Source organism: Lactuca sativa, chromosome 5 (genome assembly GCF_002870075.4).
Source record: "Lactuca sativa cultivar Salinas chromosome 5, Lsat_Salinas_v11, whole genome shotgun sequence".
NCBI lineage: Eukaryota > Viridiplantae > Streptophyta > Magnoliopsida > Asterales > Asteraceae > Lactuca > Lactuca sativa.
Window position 1 is genome coordinate 369,563,881 of NC_056627.2, and position 27,014 is coordinate 369,590,894.

General features: G+C 33.3%; 1 protein-coding gene across 2 annotated transcripts; it reads left to right on the forward strand.

The window, feature by feature from the left end:
• The first annotated feature begins 10,769 nt into the window (after nt 1-10,769).
• Nucleotides 10,770-14,401, forward strand: LOC111892825 (uncharacterized). 2 transcript variants are annotated; one of them, XM_023888883.3, is made up of 4 exons: nt 10,770-10,967; nt 12,202-12,264; nt 12,381-12,977; nt 13,046-14,401. In XM_023888883.3, the coding sequence occupies exons 3-4, from the start codon at nt 12,381-12,383 to the stop codon at nt 14,273-14,275; spliced, it is 1,827 nt and encodes a 608-aa protein (XP_023744651.1). In that variant the 5' UTR covers nt 10,770-10,967; nt 12,202-12,264; the 3' UTR covers nt 14,276-14,401. The 2 variants fall into 2 exon arrangements, with proteins under 2 accessions (XP_023744651.1, XP_023744644.1); XM_023888876.3 differs by lacking the exon at nt 12,202-12,264 and having other exon boundaries at nt 10,771-10,967.
• Nucleotides 14,402-27,014: the final 12,613 nt, after the last annotated feature.

Consider the following 27,014-nt stretch of genomic DNA (forward strand, 5'->3'; position numbering starts at 1 on the left):
AACTTTATATATATATATATATATATATATATATATATATATATATATATATATATATATATATATATATATATATATATATATATATATATATATAATATGATATTAACTATTGTTTGGTCTCGTGTAGATATGCTTAAAAACCGGGTTTAGACATATTAGATTCTCCCCTTAACCTGTTATTTAGAACCTCTGGAATTCTCCTTATTTCGAGTATGGGTCCTCTGCTTTTAGTAGTACGGGCCCATAGTACCTGTCACATCTACCCATACTTTCCACACGGATCGTCCCATATTTCCTAAGTAGCTGCTCAACCTTCTCGATCACAAATCCTGTTACACATGTTCGCTCTCCAGCGAATACTCTCCTCTATCAGCGTACTTATCTGACTAGAATCACTCCCTAGGCTCTTCATAGGTGCTCACACTTCTCTGCTTTCATCTGCTGAAGATGTAACGCCCGTGTTTCTGGGATTGCCATTTTTAGCAATGTAATAGTCTAGGTTAACCTTTGTAACCCCAATTTGAAATAATAAAAATGTATTATTTGTGAATTATGTGACTTATGTGATTTATGTGTTTATTTTCTTAATTATTATAATTTAATGAATTAAGAATAAAATAAGCGTCAAAATTAAAGTGTGAGATAAGCCCGATATCTTTGCATAAAGTTGTAGTGGTTGAAACAAGGATTCCAGAGATATAAGGAATGCCAAAATCCGAGTTATAACGAAGAAGTTATGACCTGTCGAAGTTTCGCGACAGAACCGGCACGACGTCGAGTGACGTAAGAATATGAACTTAAGATAGAGCGATATTTAGCCTTAGCGATCTAAACGAAAGTCGTAGATTTCGTTAAACCGAGAACGTGCATAAAAGGAACGCCCAAATCTGACTTCGTATGAGGAAGTCATGATTTTTCTAAGTTTCGACGTGGCAGTATGCAGCCCGAATACTCGATTTGAGATCGAGCGGTTTTTAGCCGAATCAATCTAAATGAGATCGAAGATCTCGTTGTTAGTAGCGAAACGATGAAAAGTTAGGCGAGAACGGACGTCAGACGAAGAAGTTATGAATTTATAACGAAGTTTTTCTGTCCCGGCCTTCTAAAAATAAATAATAAAAATAAAAGTCAAAATTAGCCGACGGAGTCTAAATGAAAGTTGTAGAGTATGGTCTGACCTTTGCGTGGATATAAAGAACGTCGAAAACGGAGCTCGTATGCGAAAGTTACGCAATTTAGAAGTTCGACGAGTCAATTACGCCCCGCGTACTCAGTCGGATGCAACTTGTCTGACCAATACTCGAGTGCCACAGGTCGACGCATGCAGTGACGTCAAAGTACGCCCTGCGTAATTTGAGATTACGCCCCACGTAATCCCAGACCCTCAGCCTATAAATAGAACTCGAAATCAGCCATTTTCTCTTGTTCAAACTCTTCCCTCTCTCTAAGTTTTGCCTCGATTTGCGTGCCAATCATATCCCAAAGCCCCGGTATCATTCCTGAGCCCCGAAGCAAGATCCGAAGCCCCGAGGATCCTGAAGAGCGTTATTCCCGAGCCGAAGCTCTGCCCGCGAGGAGTTCGATTTTGGTGAAGATCTTCCAGATCTATCGAAGTATACTACTTCTATAAGCCGTAGTGCTGTCGGATCATCTTCTGATCAGGTGAGTGTATAGTCCCTTTTCAATACGCAATATTATGAAGTATTTAATATAAAATATGTGCTACGTGTATATATTTTGTGGTTATATGTGTGAATGTATATTCACTCTCTTCTATCTCATAGATCTGATATATTCTCTATGAAATACGTGTTATGTGTGTATGCCTCATCTGTTATGTGGAATATGTATTGATTAAAGCATGCTATACAGGTTTTTTAAACAATGTATAAAAATGTATATTTTTATCTACTAATATGTTGGGTAGAACATGGGTAGATAATTGGTGTGAAATAAACAAATGAGAGGCCTCAGTGTTATTGGTGTTATTCTAGTCATTCAGCAGAGTATGGATGACGACCACAGGCTATTCTAGACTGTCCTGTGGAACACTAGCAGGCTCATTACCTGTAGGTGTTGTGAACGACGTGTTCACCGGTGTACTCTATCCCCCACATGGTTGCCTTTAGGATACTTATTGTTGAGGAAGCCCCTCTGCAGTAATGTCCGTCCCGATGAAAATCCTGAAATAAGTTCCTTATAATAGACGTTATTTTTAGGAACGTAAGGTGAGGATAACGGGAATGGGTAATCGGGTTTATTGTTGATTGTTGTAATTAAATATAATTATTGTGGGTTTGAAAACCCTATATGCTCACCAGGTTCCCAAGCCTGACCCACTCAGTTGATTTGTATTACAGGAAGTGGCGCAAGAGCTTAAGATGGGCGAATCATCAAGTTGTTTTGTTTACAAGTCTGTATATGTATATATTTGTTGAACGACTTGTGATGTTATCGTTTATGCTTTATGATCTATATCGGAACATGACATCCCGACTTTTGATTATGAAATGAAATCATATTTCTATATGAAATGTTTTGATAAATATCTATTTTATCATGTTTTGTTTTTGGGAACAAATTCCGCATCTCTTTTAAAATCAAACGGATTTACTCTGAAAATGTTTAAAAAGCATAAATGAAATCGGTCTTTTCTGGCCGAGATTTTAGGGATGTCACAGAAGAACTCCTCATGATGCCAGCCATCTACCTCCTGAATATCATCATATTCACTTAGTAGTTGTCTCCCATCATCAAGAGTTCCACAAATCACAAAGCAAGCATCATTTGGGCATCGAATCACCTCCATCAACACGTAAAACCACTCGAGCATACAACTCCACTCGCTCTATCCACAACTCTAAAAGGCATTACCAAACTCAGGCAACCTTAGCCCTCGTGGGTATCTCACTACTCTCTCTCAGTAGGTTCCTCAAATACACATCTAGGTATCTCTCCTAGATTACTCCTCTACTCAAAGCTCTCTCTAAAAGATTCTTGCTAAGTACTCTTACTTAACACATACACAAAGCAAATAGCAGATAATATCAAACAATAACATTTCCTAGGCTAAGGCATCGCAAATCAGGCAACTCTAGCTCTAAGATATGAAATACCTAGCCTGTTCTCTAGCATGCATCACTAATATCTCATGAATATCTCTTAACACAAATAAGTAAGGGTATTTTGGTAAATCATCGCTCGGGCTCTGGCTGATTGTACACACTACTCCAACTCGTTTTCTCTTAAAACTCTTGCTCGTTTTTAGAAAAATCATTTCTTTTGAAATTTTTTCTCAAATCCTCAGTATGAGTCTAGACTCACCCGAAGGTATATCCGAATCCCTCAAACCAAGGCTCTGATACCAACTTGTAACACCGTAAATTTTCAAACAAAATTTTCATTTTAAAATCACATAATTCTCATTAACACATTTCACAAAAATTCCAAAGTGTCAAATTATTAAAGACACATATCCATTATAAAAATCTAGGATCCTCAAACATAACTCCATCTCGTGTGTACAATCAAGTCAACGCCTTCTCGCGATTCTGAGAAGCACCTGACACACATATCACATAACACGATAAACACAAGGCTTAGTGAGTTCCCTAAAATACCACATATCTCTTTAGCCTCTCATGGCTATACTCAAATAAGACCCTCCGATCAATGTGTCTCAGTGGAACCCTCGAGTCCCACAACTCAGGTGGACCCTCCGGTCCTAACTCAGTAAACTCATAATAATATACAACATAAATCACAAAGACAATATGCAGGATATCACAATACTCAATATAAACACATAAGACCCTCCGATCACACAAAGATTACAACTCTAGGTAAGTATAGTGAGAAGACTCACCTCGGATGATGAACAACTCCTATAGATGCTGTTGCTGAACACTGGCCTCTAACATTGAACCAAAACCCACAATTACCCAATCAAGATCTAAGACCAAACCTCACTCATTTGGTCTAAAAATAGCTCACTATATGGCCCACAATTAAATCAAGCCCATTGGGCCCGCCAAGGCCCAATACTAAATGGGCTCTCCCAAGGCCCAACTCTTAAACTTAAGTCCAAATGGAAAGTCCAACACAAAGGTCCAAAAAATACACAATATTTCTCTGATCTACAACAAGCCCAAAATCCAGGCCTAACATGTATGGCCAATGTGAGTTTTAGCCCACAAATCCCACAACAAGGTACGCGGGGCGTACCTGCCTTGGTACACTCAGCGTACGCATGAATCCAGATTGGGCGTACGTCTAAACTTTCTTTTTCCCACTCTTTTGGTCTTAACCGGTTAAGACCATAGCTATACTCTCAGATCTAGACTCCCTAAAAGGCTCATACTCCATAAAGTTCATGACTTTAAGCCTTTTCATGGCTGATAAAGTCCCAAACCCAAATACACTCACTCTTTACTCCCAAAAATGTTCATATTTCATGCATGAGGGTGGTTTTAACGTCCACGTCCTCATTCTTATGAATCCTCTCCATTAGAAACACTTAAAAGGATAAATATTAGGATTTGGAGTTCAATAACTCATAAAGATTCAAGCTTTGGGACAAAAAAACCCTAAAATAGACCATAATATGCTTAAATAAAAAAGAATGAGAAAGCTGTGAGCTTTATACCTTCAAATGATGTTCCAACCACAGAAAAGCTCAGGTCCCAAGCCTGGACTCCAACTCTATTCTCTTCCATTCTCATTCTTCACTCCAAGGGAACCACAAAAACACTTACAAGCTCATAAATGGACACTCAATCTAGAGGAACGAATATTAAGGTTTTGAGAGGGTTGAAGGCTGGAAATGGTGGTAAAAAATGAGGCTAACATGTTCTTTAAATAGGGACACACCCCTCATTTAGGGTTTTCACCCTGTGCCTAGTACGCCCAACGTACCCTCTTGTACAACCAACGTACTAGGTGGCTCCACTTCAAAATCACACACATGAGAACGCTAAGCATACACACACGTACGCCCTGCGTACTCAGCTGCCATCTTTCTCGAACAAGGGAGTAAACTCACTAAATCTTCAAATTATCATAGCTTCCTTGATATAAGTCTGTTTCCAATGAACCTCATATCCCTGGAAAGGTGGCAAGAAACCCTACGCTTCTAGTAACTCGTCGCAGCCCTGAGGCTTCCTCATGCCTAGGTTGCAGCCCACGAACCCTAAATCACGGACGAACCGAAACAGGATGTTACAAGATTTGTTGATTCCTACCTCCATACGATCTTTGGAATATATGTTTCCGAAATGAAAATAATCATCGAAAAAAAAACTTATAGTCGAAATGAAACCAATCACAATTAGAAAAACACTGCGCGTTGTATTATGCGGGTTACAAGTATATGTTGCTGCAAAACTGATCGATAACAATATGTATTTGCCTTTCATTTCTTCAAATATAACGTGTTTTTAAATGGTCCTTGTATAATTAAATATACGTTGTTTTGAGTTTATATTTTTTAGTTACTATGATCCAATGATTTAAAGTTCACAAAGATGTTATTGAAATTTTACCACATAAATGGTCCCACTGGTTTCCCAGATTCTTAGTTTTCCACCCGAAAAGAAACTAATTGCCGAAGCAAAGTATTCGCCGTCCGCCGAATTGAAATAAATCATTGTCTGCCAAAAATATACTTATGTAAATTCAATCCATATCACCTGGTTTCATTGTGGTTTGGTAGACATTAAAGAAATCGTTGAACTGACACTAATATTTGGTCCCTATGGTCCAAAAATATGTTGAATTGAAACTAAAGTTTGGTGATACTTGCCAATAAATTAAAATAATTATTGTCCACCGAAAAGAAACTAATTGCCGAATCATACATGTTTCGGAATAGAAATAATTGTCACAATAAATTTATTCTCACTCGTCGCTTAGCACGGGTAAACAGCTAGTATATATATATATATATATATATATATATATACACATATAGAGGTAGGTTCAAATATTTTTCACATCTATTGTGTGCTAAAATGCACCAATATGAATTTAGTATTAATTATATGTATATTAAATGCTATCCATACTTATAACTCATTTTTTTGGAAACTAATTAAATTCGTCATTAATGTCAACAATAATCTTCTTTCAGAATAAATTCATATCTAGAAGAATGAGAGTGTATTGCAACAGAATGAGAGTGTATTCTAGTAGAATACACTCTCGTTCTTCATATTCCATGCAACTTTATTGTATTATAAGTGATTGAGTCTTGAAACAAAGTATGAACTCATATATAAAAACGTAGATGCAAATTCATTCTGAAAGAATGTTATTGCTGACATTAACTACAGACTTAATTAGTTTCATAAAAAGAAAATTATAATTATGGATATCATTTAATATACATATAATTATGGAAATCATTTAATATCTATAATTATTTAATTAAATAATTATTTAATTTACTAAATTTCTATTGGTGCATTCTAGCACACAATAAATATAAAAAACAAAATAACCTAGCCCCATATATATATATATATATATATATATATATATATATATATATATATATATATATGTATGTTCAAATGTTTCTCATATGTATTGTGTGCTAGAATGCACCAATAAGAATTTAGTAAAAATTATATATATATATATATATATATATATATATATATATATATATATATATATATATATATAAATGATATCCATACTTATAATTAATTTTTATGAAAACTAATTAAATTCGTTATTAATGTCAACAATAATATTTTTTCAAAATGAATTTGTATCTAGAAGAATAAGATTGTATTTTAGCAGAATGAATAGAATACACTCTCGTTTTTTATATTCCATTCAACTTTATTGTATTTTAAGTGAGTGAGTCCTTAAACAAAAAACAAACTCATAAATAAAAAGCTAGGTACCAATTCATTCTGAAAGAATGTTATTGCTGACATTAATGACGAATTTAATTAATCTATATAAAAAAATAATTAATATACATATAATTACGGAAATCATTTAATATATATCTTTATTTAATTAAATAATTATTTAATTTACTAAAATCCTATTGGTGCATTCTAGCACACAATAAATGTAAGAAACAAATTAACATGTATATATATATATATATATATATATATATATATATATATATATATATATATATATATATATAAACAGGATCGGATGATGACTCATTTTAAAGTGAACACTCGTGAGAACACCTTAAAAAAATTAAAAAAAAATACAAATCATAAAATCGAGCTAAAATCTATGCTCGGAAGAAAAAAACTTTGGATCATTAAAATTGAATCATGGGTCATAATGATGCAAAATAAAAAATTAAAATTGAATCATGGATCAATTTTAATGATGCAATTTTTTTTCCATTTTTTTTTCTCCTGGACATAGATCTATACTCGATTTTATGATTTGAATTTTTTAAAGATTTTTTTTTTTAATTTTTAAAGATGTCCTCACGAGTCATCACTTTAAAATGAATCCTCACAGGAATCGGACTATATATATATATATATATATATATATATATATATATATATATATATATATATATATATATACTAGTTTATAACCCGTGGGAACCACGGTTACAAAATAAATTAAATTTTCATAGTAAAAAATCATAAATTATTTATTAATTACTTTAAATAAATCATTAATTATGAGATATATACCAAATTTTTTAAGTTATTATAACTTCAAATTTAACATATAATTAAAAAAGTTAAATTTGAATTTTGAAGTGTTGCCTAATATATCTCTTTGACAAGTGGAATGATATTAATGAAGACTTATATTAGAGTGACACATGTCAATGGAGATTAAAACTATTCATTTATTATATATATATATATATATATATATATATATATATATATATATATATATATATATATATATATATATATATATATATATATATATATATATATATATATATATTATCAATAGGTTATTATTTAAGAATCAATTTGGCATATAATTATTTAAGTATGTTTTTAGGTATTCTAGAAAATTCAAAGCTTCACATAAGCGGTCCGTAGTCAAGAAGCGACATCCTAATCCAATTCTCTTTCATATAAACTAAAATTAAATTTATATGATTACCTTATTGTTATAATTTTTAACTATAATTTTGAGTAAATTACATGGATAGTCCATGTGGTTTGTGTTAATTTGTGCGTTTGGTTCATAAATTATTTTTTTAACTCGAACCGTCCCTATTGTTTTATGTTTTGCACGTTTAGTCTCTGACCGACTTGAAATGACCAATATACCCTTGTCTATTATTTTGTTGTTTTGTTTTTTTATTAATTTGTTTAATAAATGTGGATCCATCACCTTCACCCTTACCTCGACCTTCCTCCACTCTCACCAAGGGTTGTTAATCGGGTCAATCCGATCGGGTTTCGGGTTAAACGGGTCGGGTTAATCGGGTTTTTTCTTAAAAAAATTCGACCCTAAACCCGACCCTATTAATGTTTGGGTTAGTCGGGTTTAAATAAAAATAAAATAATATTTGGTTATTTTAGCAAATAACTTATAAGTATAAGGACCTAAAATGTAACGTTTTAAAAAGTAAACTCTTTGTACATAGAATGAATTTAAAAACTAAAAAATCGTGGGTTCATAACTTGCTGTAACTTACATATACATAATTTTTGTTACATTTTGAACTCTCTGTAACTTATATATAAAAAAAATCTATAAGCTTCTGAACTCTCTGTTAACATAGCATTTATCAAATATGTATTTTTTGTATTTTAGTAATTTGTAATTAGTTAGTTACTTAGCTTATAAATTGACATGGTAAAAACCTAAATATTAAATAGTTGTTGAAACATTCAATAATAAAATTTACGTTACAACAACAATTTAAAATATTAGCAAACATATATGCATAATAATTTTCTTATTTCAAAGAACATGTGTTCGTACTTCACATGTGGGGATACAATATGTAAATAAATTATAGTATGCCCCTTATTCGGGTTAATTGGGTTAACCCGCAACCCGACTTTTTTTTAAAAAATCAACCTTAAACCCGATCCTAAGTGCAATTCGGGTATGTCGGGTTAACCCGAATGACCCGATTTAGAATTTTGACCATATTAAACCCGACCCTAAGTACCTTATTCGGGTTCGGGTCGAGTCGAGTTAATCGGGTTCGGGTTTTTTTGACACCCCTACTCTCACCTTCTTCTCTTGAAGGACTATCGACATTCCCATGCCCCCACCTGATTCATGTTAACTACAACCTATCAATCTTCATCTTCTCATAGAAATCCAATACATTAAACCACCAATAAAATTTGGAACAAAAACAAATTCTCCAATCAATCAAAATAAAAAAAAGAAAAAATCAATATTTTAAACATGTAATGAAATCATACTTAAATTCAATTCCTTTAATAAAAATATAAGGCTAAAAACAAGAGGAATCCCTGAACCAAAAGTTCCGATGAAACCTTATATCAACAAACTTTTGAATCTTATGAATCGACGTTACAAATAAATAAAAAACCTAATGAACTAAAACCTAGAGAATGTGAGTCTGAGCGTTAACTGTGGAAAAGAAGGTGAAAATACGAAATTCGTCACACACTATATCATGCATGATTCAACTTTCCTTAAATTCAGTTTTTGGATTCTAGCCTTTATACAATTGCTACCTTTCCTCTGAATACAATCGTCAGACAACATCTGCATAATGTTTGAAAGGGTTTCTGCACCATCTGGCGGTGGGTTTTTGGAGAATAGGGAAGGGGTCAACGACATCGTGCAGGTTTTGATCAGAAGAGGTTGTGAACGACGATTTAAAGGCTTTGGTTGGCAGCTACGATAGTTTTAGTTTAATAGGGGATGTGGCACCAGAGATAGATGAGAAAAGGGAGGGGAACCGAGAAGGATGTTCACCTGAGGAGGATGTTCGTCTGGTGACGACATAGGGAAGATGTTTGGCTCTTAACTGAGAGAACGTCGGGTGAGTTAGTGGAGAGGAAAGCAAAGGAAGAAAGTTAAAAGGGGAATGAATATGAGGAGGTGAGCTACATATTTATTTATCATTTCTTTTTAACAAACATGACATAAGTGATAATTAAAAGATAAAATAATAGTAAGAAGGGCAAAGTAGTCTTTTAAGAATAATAGAGACCAACGCACAATAAAATCAAACTATAGTTACTAAAAAATAAGTTAAAGACCAAACGTATAAATTACACTAAACCACAAGGACCATTCATGTAATTTACTCTATAATATTTGATGTTTAATGTTTGAGAAACTTGTACTTTTACATATTAGGGATACAAATAATTAGTTCTAAGGAATAAATATATACCATTTAGAACAATTTTGATTATTACATAATAGAATAAGATTATTCTTATTTTGTTTATTATTTTATAATTGTATTTATTGTATACATCGTAAAAATAATTACTAGAAATTTAAATAATAAAGTCACGTACCAAATATCATTTACTGTGTCACATTATTTTATATATTTAATCATTAATTAATATATATATATATATATATATATATATATATATATATATATATATATATATATATATATATATATATATATATATATATATATATATATATATATATATATGAATTTGATATAAGGTACTCTAAAAAAATTATTGTTAAAAGAGTCTATCTAGGCATAAACTTTTGTAAAATGTTGCTTGCGAGTCTCACAAGTCACAAAATAGCGAAATACACCCACCATCAGTCGTAAAATCGAACCGAATGAAATCCCTTTGCTTTTAGTCGTCTCTTCCTATTTTAAAGTTAAACACCACAACACTTCTTTCTTGCTTTGGTGGGTTCTCTCTCTCTTTCTGTAAAACATTTTACCTTCTGTCTTTGCAAAGTCCTCAAGAACGCTCTCACCCTGCGATAACTACTTCACTTGGCTTATATACCCATTTTCAAAGGTGAATTCTTTCTTACCATCATATCTTGATCATCAACCATACTTTTTATGTGTTTGTTTCTTGCATTTTTCATTTTTATCGTGTTGTGTTTGTGCGTTCATAATCCATCTGTGTTTATCTAAGGATTTTTTAAACTATATATAATAAACTAGTTTGAATTTGATACAAAGCAATCAAGACCCATTTGTTTAACTTTGTGCGGGTTTCGTTACGTTCAAGTTTGTATGCAAGTGTAGCAAGCTTTTTTCCCCATTTTTTTCGTCTTTTGCTTCGTTGTTGTAGTCATAATGATCTTGATTAGTAGAGTATGTACATAAATCGGGGTTTTCAGCAGGATATAGGTTTAATCTAATAATCTCTTTCTACATCACAAATGCTTTCAATTTTGTTTGTTTCACGCCATGTTTTATGTGTTTAACGTGTTTTCTTTTTAAGTTCATCGCATTCATTGTTTTTATTGACGCGATTTCTGAGATGGTTTATTTTTTTCAGTAGCTAACATTTTGTTATGATTTTTGGGTTCCAAAACGGATCTGAGCCTGGTTTTCATGTGGGTGTTGATAATTTCAATCCATTTGTTTGTTTTATAGTTATTTACAGAAGAATGTAATATCACCATTGATGTAATAACCGAGCATTAACATTTTCTGTCAAAAATAGTACAATTTCTTAATAGAAACTTGTCATAGTTTCTGTTTTTGGTATCATAAAGATGGAATAGTTGATAATCTTAATTAATTTTAAGGAAAAAGATTGCTTCCTATTAGGTTTGTTGTTCTTGTTTGATGAACAATTCTGATGATATTTGAGTATCGTCAATTAATTTATTGATGCCCATATTCCTTGGTCATTATCACACAATCACTTATTTACAAATTTGGTCCGAGTCTGATGATAATAGTTTGCATTAATTATTACACTTCCTCTTTGTTTCAGTAAGTCCCCTAATTTATTGAAAAATCATGTCAAAAAAGATTTGCTGAAGGAAAAAGAAAACCATAAATAATCAACATATTTGAACCTTTGCCATGATCACAACACAGAAACTCACCATGATGGTGTTGGAGTTTCATGCCTTAAAAAAAGTAAGAAGAAATATAATACCTTTTAGAGGTCACATGAGCTGCCTATCAAGGGAACTTATGCAATTGAGAACTCTGAGAATAAAAATCTCTTCTTTTTGCATGTATGTATGGATACTGCATACCTTGCATTCTTTATCATTTTTATGTAGCTTGTAGCATTTACAACTTGGTGTTGATATGGCAACAAGATGAAGAAAAGAATGGTGTTTTAGGTAGTTTGTTGTTTAAATAAGGCATACCAGATTGTTCATACAGTTAATGACATTGAAGCTCACATCATGCTTTTTTTTTTGGTATTGATTTGATTGTGTATGATATATATAATTAGATGGATAAAGATATGGAAGATGTTGATAAACGGTATGAGTGGCTCCACTCAGAACATTCTTCTTCTTCTGCTGCTGGTGAGATTTTTGGAGAGCCACAAAGGACTGCTCGGATAGGAGATGAATACCAGGCACAAATCCCATTTTTGATGACAGAAAAAGAGCAACTCACAACCTGTCAACATGCTCAAAACAAATTCAGATTCGGTCTGTCGATTCCAGTCATTTGGATTCACGTTCAACATGCAAAGGGTGGGGGTAAGGGTAAATCTGGAACAAACTGTCTGGTTCCTGGTTCATCAAGTGAGTCATGGAGCATGATGGAACATGATAGTTTTCTTCTTGGTTTATATATATTTGGCAAGAATCTTGGTCTTGTGAACAAATTTATGGGGAATAAAGGAATGCGAAATGTAGTATCTTACTACTATGGAAAGTTCTATAGAAGTGGTGAACACCAAAAATGGTCAAAGTTTCGGAAGAAGAGAAGCAGAAAGTCTGTACCTGGAAAAAAGATTTTCAAAGGGTGGAGGCGACATGAGCTTTTGTCCCGCTTACTTCCTAATGTCACAGATGAATGCAAAACTAGTTTGACACAGGTATTATACTTTCCTACAATCTTTAAATCTTTCATTAACCATAGTGTTTGAAGAAAGTCTGCTTCCAGGTGACTAGAATGTATGAGGAGGAAAAAATTTCATTTGACAAATATGTACTGACTGTAAGGGATGCAGTGGGCATCAATCTTCTTGTAGAAGCCATAGCCATTGGGAAAGGAAAACGAGACCTTTCTGGTAGGGCCAAGAAGTCGATGAAAAACAAGAAGCTTAACAGCAGCTCTGCAATTGCATGCTCCTCACTTGAACCACAGGAAATTGTCAACCTTTTGAAGGATGGAATCGGATTAAGCAAAGAAAGATTAAATGAAATCTTCTGGGAAGTTGTGTGGCCTCGCCTTTTAGCAAGAGGATGGCACTCTGAGCAGCATAGAAATTATGCCTTCCAAAACTCTCATAACCACAACAACCAAAACCACTCTTTGGTGTTTCTTGCACCTGGAGTCACAAAGTTTTCAAGACGAAGCCTCGAGAAAGGAAGTCAATATTTTGACTCCTTCAATGAACTCCTGAACAAAGTTGCATCAGAACCATGGATTCTTGAACAAGTACCTGACAACGACCAGGAGCACTCGGATGAGGATAAACAAAAGGATTTGATGAAATGCACGATTGTGGATACCAGTTTGGCTGGGGTTGTTAAAGTGAGTGAGGTTACAAGTTTGCATGTCCCCCAACAATCATCATCTGGAGAATCCGAACAAGAAACAACAGAAGAATCTCAAGAAGAAAATGCGAATCATGGTGTTGTTGATTCGCAAGATTGTGAGACTAGTGGTGTGGACCATCTTGAGGAAGGAAAACCTGTAAGAAAACTTAAGTTGATATGCAAAGTGCCAAAACCAAGAAAACATAACACGAGCAATAATGACAAGTTGTTGAGTTGTGAAGATGAAGCTATGGAAGAAGATCCAGGTTGTAAGAAGAAGGGTGGAGGTATAGTGATAGACTTGAACAGGCCTCGAGTGGGTCCGGATTCAGATGGTGATAACTCAGTTTTACATGAATGTGAAACAGCCACCAACCAAGCCAAGTTGAATGGTGGTCAAAGGCAGAGCAGAAGAAACCGGCCATTGTCAATGAAAGCATTAGAGGCTCTTGCTAATGGATTCCTGAACCCAAAGAAGAAGAGGAGAGGGACAGGGACAGAGGAGACAAGGGGTAGGTGTGTTCGTGCTAAAAGTAAAACTGCTCTTGTCTCAAGTTGTGGTGCACGCTACATTGAAAACAGCAGCAGGGTGGAAGGAGTCTTCAGTGTGGTCAGTGAGTCTCCAAAATGAAATATACCAATACCTCATACCTGTAGCTTGTTGCTCCTTGCTATAACTTGATGACATTCTCATCGACTTTTATATGAACCTGTTGAGCTCTTCTACCAAATCCCACCTAAGCATATACTTTGAATACCTTTACAAATGCTAATGAACAAAGACTACTCTCGTCTGCAATCAAATCCAACCTAACTATCTATTAAAAAATTAATTTATATATCTCTTCCACCTACACAACCAACAAAACTTATTTTTTTCACACCCATTAGCTACCAATCCAAATCAAATATTTTATTAAATGAATATGAAGTAATTATAAATAGACAAAATTACAAAAATGGTCCCTGTGGTTTACCAAAAATCACAAATTCAGACCTTACTAATTTCTTTTTGATGCAAATGGTCCTTGTGGTTTGCAAAACTTGCAAAGTTAGCCATTTTTATTAACACCGTTAGTAAAATGCTGTTAGAGATTAAATTTATAAGGGTATTTTCGTCTTTTCAAGTATAAAATGACTGAATTCATGACATTTAATAAACCACAGAGACCATTTTTTAAATTTGTTTGAAAAAGTGAATTAATTTGTTGAAGGAAGGGGGAAGACTCAAACTCACGACCTCCACCTCCGTTGTATTACAACAAAAGCCTTAACCAATTGAGCTGATTGTTCACTTGGTTATAACGTCCTAAAAATAGGTTATATAATAACGAAAATGTTAATACTTAAATAATAAACAAATTACAAAAAAAAACATTTTTTTTACATAACTTTTTTAAATAAAACAAAATGTATTTTAGTATGTATTACAAAAAAATAGTTTTTTTACAAACAATTTGTATGTATTTTTATGTATTTATTTTATGTAAAATATATATATTTTTTTATTTCTTTAGAACATACGTTTTCGTAAAAAATATATATTTTTGTAAAATATTTTTTTATGTTTTTGAAATAATAATAATTAACACTACTCATGTGATGAAAAAAAATATATTAATTCTTTTGGGTCGCTAGTTCTAAAATACGTATTTCATCTTATTTAAAATATATATTTCATCTTATTTAAAATATGTATTTCATCTTTTTTAAATATATATAACTGAAAAACGATTTTCAGAAAACCAATTGGACCAATCGGTTTTTTGAAAACCGTTTTTCAGTTATATGTATTTAAAAAAACATAAAAAACCTATTCGGTTATATATCTTATTTAAAATAGGTATGTCATGTTAATTGTAAGTTCTAAATCGTATGATTGAAATGAAGATTAAAAGAAATAGTAATATATGTTTTTGAAATAACGATAATTAATAGTACTTTTGACATAAAAAAACCATATAAATTGTTTAGATACATAACAAATCGTTGTTAAGTTTAATACATATAACCGAAAAAACATTTTTAGAACTAGCGAACCAAAAAAATTTATACATTTTTTTTATGTCATGAGTAGTGTTAATTGTTATTATTTCAAAGACATAAAAAAATATATTTTACAAAGCATATTTTTATATGAAAACGTATTTTTTAAAGAAATAGAAAAATATATTTTACGTAAAATAAATACATAAAAATACATACAAATTGTTTGTAAAAAACTATTTTTTTTGTAATACGACTAAAATACATTTTGTTTTATTTAAAAAAAATTATGTAAAAAATGTTTTTGTAATTTATTTATTATTTAAGTATTAATGATTTAGTTATTATATAAGTTAGTTTTAGGAAGTTATAACCAAATGAGCAATCAATTCAAATGGTTAAAGCTTTTGTTATAATACAAGGGGGGGTGGAGGTGGCGACTTCGAGCCTTCCCCCCTTTCCTTAGCAAATTAATTCACTTTTTCAAACAAATTTCAAAAATGGTCCATGTGGTTTATCAAATGTCACGAATTCAATCATTTTATACTTAAAAAGACGAAAATACCCTTACTTAACAAGACGAATTCACTTTTTCAAACAAATTTAAAAAATGGTCCCTGTGGTTTATCAAATGTCACGAATTTAATTATTTTATACTTAAAAAGACGAAAATGCCCTTATAGATTAAGTCCCTAACGGCGTTTTACTAACGGTGTTGGTAAAAAGAGCCAACTTTGCAAGTTTTGTCAATCACAAGGACCATTTGCATAAAAAAATTAGCAGAGACTGAGTTTGTGACTTTTGGTAAACTATAGGGACAAATTTTGTAATTTTGTCTTATAAATATTAAAGATAATTATTTCATTTCGAAAAAAAATAATATAAAAGTACAGTTACAAAATACAAAATTACTCATCTATGTCGATTTTTTTTCCATATATGTTCAATCACATCGTTTTTAAAAGCGTTTTGAGCTTCTCTATTAGGAAGTTTTGTTTTATCGTTTATATAACTGAATGTAGTTCGATGAGTTGGATATTGAAAATGTTGTTCATCATCTTCGGTGGAGGTTTTTTGTTGTCAGTTTGTAGGCATGTCATTTAAAAAATTCGAATGGATCATAACAGTGAAGGTATGTGTGTCATTTATGTTGGAATAGTGTCCAAGGTTATGAACTATTGATAATATTTCTAACAATAGTAGTGTCCTATTGGGTTGCCCTCAAGACCCAAATTGAGTAGAATAAATAAATGAGAAATTAGTTTATTAACTATTATGGTTAATAATTAATTAGAAACTAATTGGAAATATATTTTGGGAATTAATTAGCAGTTTAATTAATTAAAGGGTTGAATGTTCATTAATCAATAGTTGGTTAATCAGGAATGTTCCAGAACCCTTATGTAATTAGTATTGGATGAAAATCACTCCATCCCACATGAGAAATGAGTGAAATTTCGTGGTTAGGCCTCCATCCCACACGGGAAGGTGTACTAAACCTAAGGAGGCATCCAAGGCTATAAATATGGCCTTAGGGATTTCATTCCTCCTTGCACCTTGGCTTGAAGTATTTACCAACCCTTATTCCTCCCCCTCTTAGGGACGATTTCTAACCCCTTTGGGTTTGTGAATTTGACCCTTCTCCTAGTTATTTTATTCCACTCTTTGGTGTCATTAGGTGTGAAACCATTAGAGGGATTATGGTTTGGATCCTTTCATCCAAGCAACTTCATGGAGGTTCAAGATCTAAAGCATGGAGATCAAGGGCTACATAAGAGGTATGTTTTCTTACTTGTGTTTTAGTTTTCTAGGGTTGATGTAATTAACATGAAGCCATAGATCCATAGGATGCATGTACACTTAGGTATATCGTTGTTTTGATTTTTCCACTGCCTAGTTTTAGAGTGTATTTGATGCGTAGAAAAACCCAACAGTGGTATCAGAACTATTGGTTCATGGTTACCTTCACCCTAGATCCATGTTTTTTGAAAATACTTGTTTGAAATTGAGAGCTAGGAGCTCACGACGTGAGAGCTAGGAGCTCACGACGTGAGCTCAACAGAATTAGGGTTTCAGATTTTTTTGCCATTTTTCGAATATGAAACTTTATCAAACATGGATAAATACCTAATTTAAATTGTTTTTGAATCTAGAAAATTGATAAATATTATTTAAATGTGTTTATTTGAATTTGAATATTTATTTGATAATTGATATATATTATTTAAATGTGTTTATTTGAATTTGAATATTTATTTGTTATTTAAATTATGAATTTAAATATTTAATATTATTTATAATATGGATTTATAAATTTGAATATTAACCCCTAATGATTTATTAATTGTTACTAGGGGTGTAAACGAGCCGAACCGAACCCGAGCCTGACCAAGCTCGAGCTCGACTCGTTTAATATTGAGGAAGCTCGAGCTCGAGCTTGATTCGAGCCTTAAAATGAAGCTCGAGCTCGGCTTGTGACCAATTTAGTGGACTCGCGAGCCTAATCGAGCCTCTATGTGTGTGTGTGTGTGTGTCTATATATATATATATATATATATATATATATATATATATATAGGGTTAAGTTATTTTGTTTTCACTATCTATTGTGTGCATGTATGATTGATTCTAGACCAATCATTTTAGTTATTTTAAGAAAGTAATTAATGCATATTACATGTTGAAGATATAATGAATATTAATTACATCTTCAGCATTTAATATGCATTAATTATTTTCTTAAAATAACTAAAATGATTGGTCCAGAATCAGTCATACATGCACACAATAGATAGTGAAAACATTTGAACCTAATTCTCTCTCTCTCTCTCTCTCTCTATATATATATATATATATATATATATATATATATATATATATATATATATATATATATATTGTGTGTGTGTATGTATGTATGTGTATGTATGTATGTATGTATATATGTATGTATGTAGGCTCGTTTAAGCTCGTTTATGCTCGTGAGCCCATTAATTGAAGCTCGGCTCGAGCTCGTTTAATAAACGAGCCTCATATTTAGGCGTGAGCTCGGATCAGGCTCGTTTAATTTGAACTCGAGTCGAGCTTTTAACGATTCGATCCCGAGTAGCTCGACTCACTTACACCCCTAATTGTTACATTGCGTCCTCGCAATTAATTAGAATTAATAATAGACAACCAAATTTAAAGAGTTTCAAATTTACCCGTTGTGTGTGTATATATATATATATATATATATATATATATATATATATATATATATATATTAGAATTGTAACTATTATATGTATAAGAAAGTTACAACATGCGCCCTCGCGTGTTTAAACATTAACATTGTCAGTCTTACCTCGACGAGGCTCACCCTTCTAATGTAATGGTTTAAGGTGGTCTTTTTGATTCCTGATGAGGTCAGTTTTTAATATGCTTCGCGCTTACCACCCTCACCCCCTATTGCATTTTGAGAATGGAGTTACCGAAAGGGTTTGATAGTGATAATGGTTAATCTAAAAGTATTCTAAATACAAGTATAAAACAAAATCCCGTTTTATTAATAGAATGTGAGTTTATATTATCCATGAAAATTACACATTCTCTTTATATTTTGTTGGTGGGGCTCGTGTGGTTAACCGACACATCAATCTAAAATATAGTCGAGAATGATATGGAACTCGTGAATCTCAAGCGTAACTTGAGCCGGGGACCAAGCGATTTTGCAAGGTTAATTCTCAATCTATTTAATGTGAATCTTATGTTATCCATAAAAGTTGCACATTCTCTTTATAACTTGTTGATGGAGCTCGCGTGGTTAACCGACACGTCAATTTGAGAGTATAGGTAGAGAATGATGTGGAACTCGCGAATCTCAAGCGTAACTTGAGCCGGGGACCACACGATTTTGTATGGTCGATTCACCATCTGTTTAGTGATCCGCAGCGACCCCGTCATTGAATTTGAGATGAAAATAATCCGAGATTAACATACCATTAATAGTCAATGAATCTCAAAGATCTAGGAGTTTCGTAGTGATCAAAATTGGCAAAGGGCTTTGCCTACCTAAATAACTTTATGGTGTGTTTACGACATCCCTTTACACATCATGGAGCCAAATATGGATCCTAGCCTTCTAAAATAATTTAGGGTGATTATTTTCTAAGGATAAGTAAAACAAACTATAATGGAATTTGTCATTGAATGATGTCTATAACCTTATCCACTAAAATCTACTGCTATAAACCTTTGAGAGGATTAGCTATGAGGATGATCAATCTTGTCAAATTCGTAGTTTGTGAATATTAAACGAAAGGAAAGATCACGCCTTTGTTACAGCTCTTGCTAAGTTACTTCAAACATTGCATTCTAAATTTTTAGAAAGAGCAATTATCAAATGTATGTTGTAAATTAACATATTGAAGTAAAATGGAATTTCCTTGAGTTAGGAGTTGACTATGGTTAGTCGACTAGCTAACATGCACATATAATCAGTTCATTCTGACTTTTGATATGAACAACTTGGAATGTCCATTAAGGAGTTGTGTAGCATGTTGAGGTTTCCTTTTGGAACTAGCATGGCCAATCATATAAACTCATACTTCAAAACATTCCCATATTTTACTATCATGAATAGAAGTGTCAAGAAGAAGAAAGCCAATTGCCCACGGTTTAAAAGTCGATTAGTGTGGGTATACCTAATCTAGGCCCTAATACCTAAGACAAAGGAAGGCTTATTCTATGACATGTTCTGATAGCCGCTTGATTCCATTACAAGATAAGGACTAAGAAATCAAACTTGCCCAAATGTATATTTGAGGTGAAAGGACTGGAACATGAAGAAGTAAAATTTGATCATGGATCACAAGCCCCTGCTACTTTCCATTGGATCAAAAGATAACTAGTTCTTCCATGTTTGTTATTCAAACAAATATATGGATTTATAATACCATCTAAACATTACTTCTAAACCTTGAGTGTGTTGCTAAGGGTTAGTGCTAACATTTGCAAGAATGTGCAGTCACTAAAATGAAGTAAGAACACTAAAACATGGAGAAGATAATTTGATCATGAATGCCAAGCCCTTGCTACATTCATAGGATCAAAAGACAACTCTTTTCAAAATGTTTAGTCTATGGTATTATAATTGAAATTGTTTATACTATGATTCATGAGATAATTCTGACTTATTTAAATGTGGAGCATTCTAACATGTCAAAAGAAAGTCATGAAATCTATGAAGCTAGTATAGTAGCAATAGTTCAAGATTGAATAAGGTGTATTATTGTGAATATCTGTTGATGTTAGTTCAACTAATGGATCGTTCAGATTGACCATAATAAGTACTTATTCAAATACATCCAAATGTTTAGGTGAAATGTATTTATGGAATCATAGTATTGAATACATAAATGAGAAATGCATTACCAAGTATCCAATTGGAATAGATTTTGGATATCATTTGACCTCGAGTCTTACGATAAATGCAAATCTTGTTTATCAAGATAGATGATGAATGCGTCACTGGATGATGTGAGTATCTGTTGGAATTAGTTAACACTAATGGACTGTTCAGATTAACCACGATACATAGTGAGACCAACTTCGTATGAATGTGAGTCTGGAACCTCTCAAATGTTCAGAGCTCTCATATAGTGAAGTTAAGAATCAATTGGGCAATAGGATGAGAAACTCATAGTGAGAATCTCAGTCCAAACTTTATCGATCATCTAAGTGATCGTGAAAGAGTTTCATGATCTATCTCCGCCCAAAAGACTACCACTAGGAAGTGTTAGTTGGATAGAGAAATAAATTGTTCATTGATTTTGTACTAGATGAGTTGCACTGTGTTTGCTAACAATTCGTGGATTGTACCATGAATAGTGTTACAAGAAATCCTTTGGTCTTGTGCCAACTACGTAGGTTCCTGAAACATTATACGATATGTGAAGTGGGATTCTATCCTCACTGCCATATATGTAAGTCTATAATTATGAGGCTTACGCTTTTCGTGAAGCGCTCGAAAATCTAGGACCTTGATTAAAGATGTGTTATCTCGTTGGAGAGGCCATCAAGCATTTTGGATAATTGTTTAACAACCTTCTGAGAACAAAGTGTATGTTTCTCAAAGGGCAGTCTTCCAAGAGAGGGAGTTGATTTCCAAAAGGGCTAGTAGAAGCCACATTGATCTTGATAAGATTCAAGAGTCAACCAACGAAGAGCCTAAAGTTGGATATATCATTCAATTTGGAATTGAAAGAGCTATTAAGGAAACTGACATATTTCCATTTTTCCTTATAGATCTGATAGAAGACGTCATGGACCTAGTTATATAAGAGTTTATATTGCTAAGGTATTTGAGTCACTGGTAGATAGCAATCAGAGTGTACCAGCTATCGGAAGCTATGGTAGGCCCTAAAGGCAACAACATAGAAAGAGGAATTGGAAAGCGAGATTCAATCCATGTGTGTTGTTATTTTGTAGACCTAACACTTGACCTTAAACCTTAGGTGCAAGTAGATCTTCAAGTAGAGACAATCGTGGATAGGAATAAACACATAATTAAACCAAGATAGGTTTTGAAGGATGTGTAAGCTTAATAAGTTCATTTATGGACTAAAATAAGCATCTCGCAAGTGAGATCATTATTTCAATGAGAAAGTTCAAAGAGTGAATCGAGAAATAAAGATAAGCCATATATATGTCAAAGCTAGTGGGAGTAATTGGAATCTTTGTTTCAATGAGAAAGTTCAAGGAGTTTGAATTTCGAGTAACATAGATAAGCCATATATATGTCAGTGCTAGTGGGAGCACTGTAGTCACCCTTGTATTGTACATAGACAATGTACGATTCATAGAAAACTATATTCTAACTTAGCAAGTGTAAAAGCTTGGCTTTGTATGGGAATTGCTTTGCTATGATATACATGGGAGATACAACACACGTACATAATAAGGATCTATGGAGACGAAAGTTGACATGTAGAAATTGGAAAGGTTCGAGCTTAATATGGCATGACATTGAGCAATGATAATGTCCTAGTTCTGCTAGAGGTTATGAGTCGTGTCCCACATGCTTCTGCTATGGGATCGATCATATATGCCATGACATGTACTAAATCTGATGACTCGTATGCCTTGTACATGACAAGTTGGATTAGATTAACTTGGTGAAAATCAACGAATCAAGATCAAGAACATTCTTAAGTGTCCTTGGAGGACATAAGAGATGATATTGATAGTATGGAAGAGATCGTTGTAAAATTTATATTGATGCTAAATTCCATACTGATAGAGACGATTCCGTTTGCAGTCGGATTTCGTGCTTCCTTGAATGGTGAAGTTTTAGCTTGGAAGAGTACTAGGTAATACACCATAGTGGATTTAACATACTTAGAGTATATTGCAGTTGGTTAAATTGCAAAGTGGACAATATGACTAAAAGAGATTCATTGATGGTCCTTATGAAGTTTCTTGTGACTTTAAGGGTGAACTTACCTCGAATACGGATCCCAAGTCACACAAGCTTACATTTCACATACTCAGTAAGTACCAACGCATTTGATAATGAGTCAAATGTAAATACATCATAGTCAATGATTCATATCGAAAGATAATCTTGTCGATCCATTCCTAAGCCAATGTCACTGACAAAGTCTGACAGTTAGACAAAGTCTAGAGGCATTAGATTTGCAAATGAATTGGCTTAAGCACTCTTAGTTTGGTTTGTTTTAAAACCTAAGAACTTTAAACAATATAAGTTTTAATTTGATTTGGCGATTATTAAGTGGTGATCTTAATATATGATGGATTTCGGTCATTTCAATTAGCCTATCACTGCGTTCTCACTTTTTCATGTTTGGAACCCACTTCCCGAGTATTAATTTACTCAAATGTCCATAGTCGGTCATACTCTTGGATGTAAGTAGTGATTCAAGACCATCATGAGTATTAGTGGATTGTCCATATTGATTGGACATAGCATAGTAATTGCGCTAACACTCATGAGTGCTTAATAGAAATTTAAGTATTGGACCAACCTACGCTTAGAGATTACTTCATGGATTCAGTCACGAGTAATTCTAAGATGATAATATATTCTATTCTTCAAACTTAGATACATGTGGGGTTTTGCTCTATGATTCTGTTATGCATTGGACTACTCCAACACTAACCGTAACTAGTAGTTATAAAGGGTATGTCCATGCGTGACATGATGAAATAGACAAAAACTATGTAGTCGAAGTTTATTCGTTCCTTCTGCCTTAATAGGATAAGCGATATCTAAGGGCCCCTCGATGATTTGGTGCTGACATCTAAAGTGCTTGGCCGAGACCTGACTGAATTGATGTGTCCAATTTAGTAGTCAGATGCAGTCGTCACAAATCTATATCGGGAAATATAATCTTGAATTCTTGAGATTGACCATTATTTATGTCTCGAATTCATACATGTATCATAGAACAAAGGGATAGTTGATCACTTATCTAAGGGCTGAATCTTGATTAGATCAAGAGTTCGGTAGTTGCATTGGATGGATAACTCTCTGTTGATTATTGGAGAAATATTTGTCCTCGTATAGTTGATGACTTGTCCAAGTGGGAGACTGTTGGAATAGTGTCCAAGGTCGTTAACTATTGGTAATACTTCTAATAATAGCAGGGTCCTTTTGGGTTGCCCTCAAGACCTAAATTGAGTAGAATAAATAAAGGAGAAATTAGTTTATTAATTATTATGGTTAACAATTAATTAGAAACTAACTGGAAATATATTTTGGGAATTAATTAACAGTTTAATTAATTAAAGGGTTGAATGTTCATTAATCGATAGTTGGTTAATCAGGAATGTTCCAGAACCCTTATGTAATTAGTATTGGATGAAAATCACTCCATACCACATGGGAAATGAGTGAAATTTCGTGGTTAGGCCTCCATCGCACACGGGAAGGTGTACTAAACCTAAGGAGGCATCCAAGGCTATAAATATGGCCTTAGGGATTTCATTCCTCCTTGCACCTTGGCTTGAAGTATTCACCAACCCTTATTCCTCCCCCTCTTAGGGACGATTTCTAACCCCTTTGGGTTTGTGAATTTGACCCTTCTCCTAGTTATTTTATTCCACTCTTTGGTGTCATTAGGTGTGAAACCATTAGAGGGATTATGGTTTGGATCCTTTTATCCAAGCAACTTCATGGAGGTTCAAGATCTAAAGCATGGAGATCAAGGGCTACATAAGAGGTATGTTTTCTTACTTATGTTTTAGTTTTCTAGGGTTGATGTAATTAACATGAAGCCATAGATCCATAGGATGCATGTACACTTAGGTATATCGTTGTTTTGATTTTTCCGCTGCCTAGTTTTAGAGTGTATTTGATGCATAGAAAAACCAACAATTTATCCTCTACAATTATATTATGAATGATGATATACACATTCATTATTTTACCTATCATATCCTTATCCTACACAAGACATGGGCATCGAAGAAACGTACAAAAAGCTTGTAGAACTTCAAATGCTCGTGCAACATCTTTTCTAGCGACCTCTTGATGTGCAACGAACAACTTGTGTTTCTGAACTCATGGAGAAGTTATTGACTTGTCAAAGGTAACCCATGAAGGATATATTCCATCACTGAGATAATCTGCCTTATTATTTTCCCAATTGTTCACGACATAACTCACATTTGTTGCTTAACTCGATCATTAAAAAGAGGAGATTTGGAGATCAGTGGAGGACGTTAATATCATTGCATGAACCTGATGTTTCGAAGGATGCATGTCATATCCATAGGTCATACGATGCAACAATTTCCATTGGCATGCAGTCAATATTGCCTATTATACCTGGAAATCCATGTTCTTCATCAATTGGAAGTAGTCATGCCAAATTGTCTTCATTGGGTCTTCTGAGGTGCCCGACTGAAGCATGAAATGACACCTTCTACACACTTTATGAGAGCATCCCTTGTTACAGTTTCACTCGTTCTCAAATATTCATCTTTGCATTTGTTGATGTCCCATACGCTAATACTCGCACAGCTCCGATACATTTCTGCAATGTTGTAAAACCTTTTCTACATGTGACATCACGTCTTTGTTGAAAATATACATTTTATACATGTGACATTTTCTATATGACATTGACTGATACAACAACCAATATACAAAGGAATAGTGGTTTGTTTATGTCGAAAGGTTGTTTGATCATAAATGTGACTTGAATATTTGGAGCATTCTCATGGAACAATTTCATTCGGTGTACAGTTGGATATGTTGGCACAATTGGATTTGTAGGGGGAATACTAGTGAATTGGTATAGATGGTGAGTACTGGATTAGTTCGAACAGATCGTATGATCACTTTCTGTGCTAAGTAATTTTCCCGCTATGTCTGGGTAACACAAATTTTCAACAAGGATAATCTGTCCGACGCAACACAATATTGAGGCACTAACTTTGTGTTAACCGTTGAATCAAGAAAGTGACCCTCTTATATTTTTCAACTGAAGTCATCCGAAGCAACCCTTCTACCGCAACAAATCTTCACTTCAGTCTACAGTCTTTTGCTACCACAACACCAAGTGAAGAAGTAATCTGCAATCTCTATGGAGAAGTCATCTGCAATGTCATCATCCGCAACAAAGTGTAGTTAATTTGTTTTGGCTTATTTGTTTACATTGTATTACCCAGTAAGTATTCATAGTAACTGTGAGTCAGATGTTTAGTCTTTGTTTCTTCTCTATGTAATTTCTCGAGTCTCTATGAATAGAGTACTCAACTTCATGAATGAATACATCTCTCCATTCTCTTAGTATCTGAATTTCTCTATGAATTCCTATCTTCTCATCTTCTAAGATCTTACTTAACTTACTCTCAAATACATTAAGATCAAACTCTCATATCTCCTTCGGAGCAAGTCCTTGTGACTTCATTCACTTTAAGTTGATCACGTAAACTAACTCGGTTTGAATACAAACCTTGTTAAGAATCAGCTTAGTGTTTACTTGATATATAACTTGTTTTCATTTACATTTCCTTTACTTTTAGCACTTACATTTCCGCAACTAACAACTCTAACTTCTTATTATTGTTGAGCTTTTTGATCGTTTGAGATTAACTTATTTCCGTAATATATCACTTGTTCTAACATTTTTTCAAGTGTGTTTCAAAAGTTTTTCTCTCAACAAATGGTATCAGAGCCAAAGTGATTGCTTTTTAAACAAAACTCTGATTTTGAAAAGCCTTCTATACCACTAAAGCTCATTTTCTCAAAAAATTCAAAACGAAAAAAACAAAGGAAATATGGCACAAACATTATCACTAAATGTTTCCAACAGTGTTGGTGGTTCTAATCGAGCCCTAATACTTGTTGCAAGTGAATATCATCACTGGTCTCA

Coding starts and splice junctions, on each gene's coding strand:
- LOC111892825 (XM_023888883.3), top strand. CDS start 12,381: ATGGATAAAGATATGGAAGATGTTGATAAACGGTATGAGTGGCTCCAC. Junction 12,978..13,045: donor GCAAAACTAGTTTGACACAG/GTATTATACTTT, acceptor GTCTGCTTCCAG/GTGACTAGAATGTATGAGGA.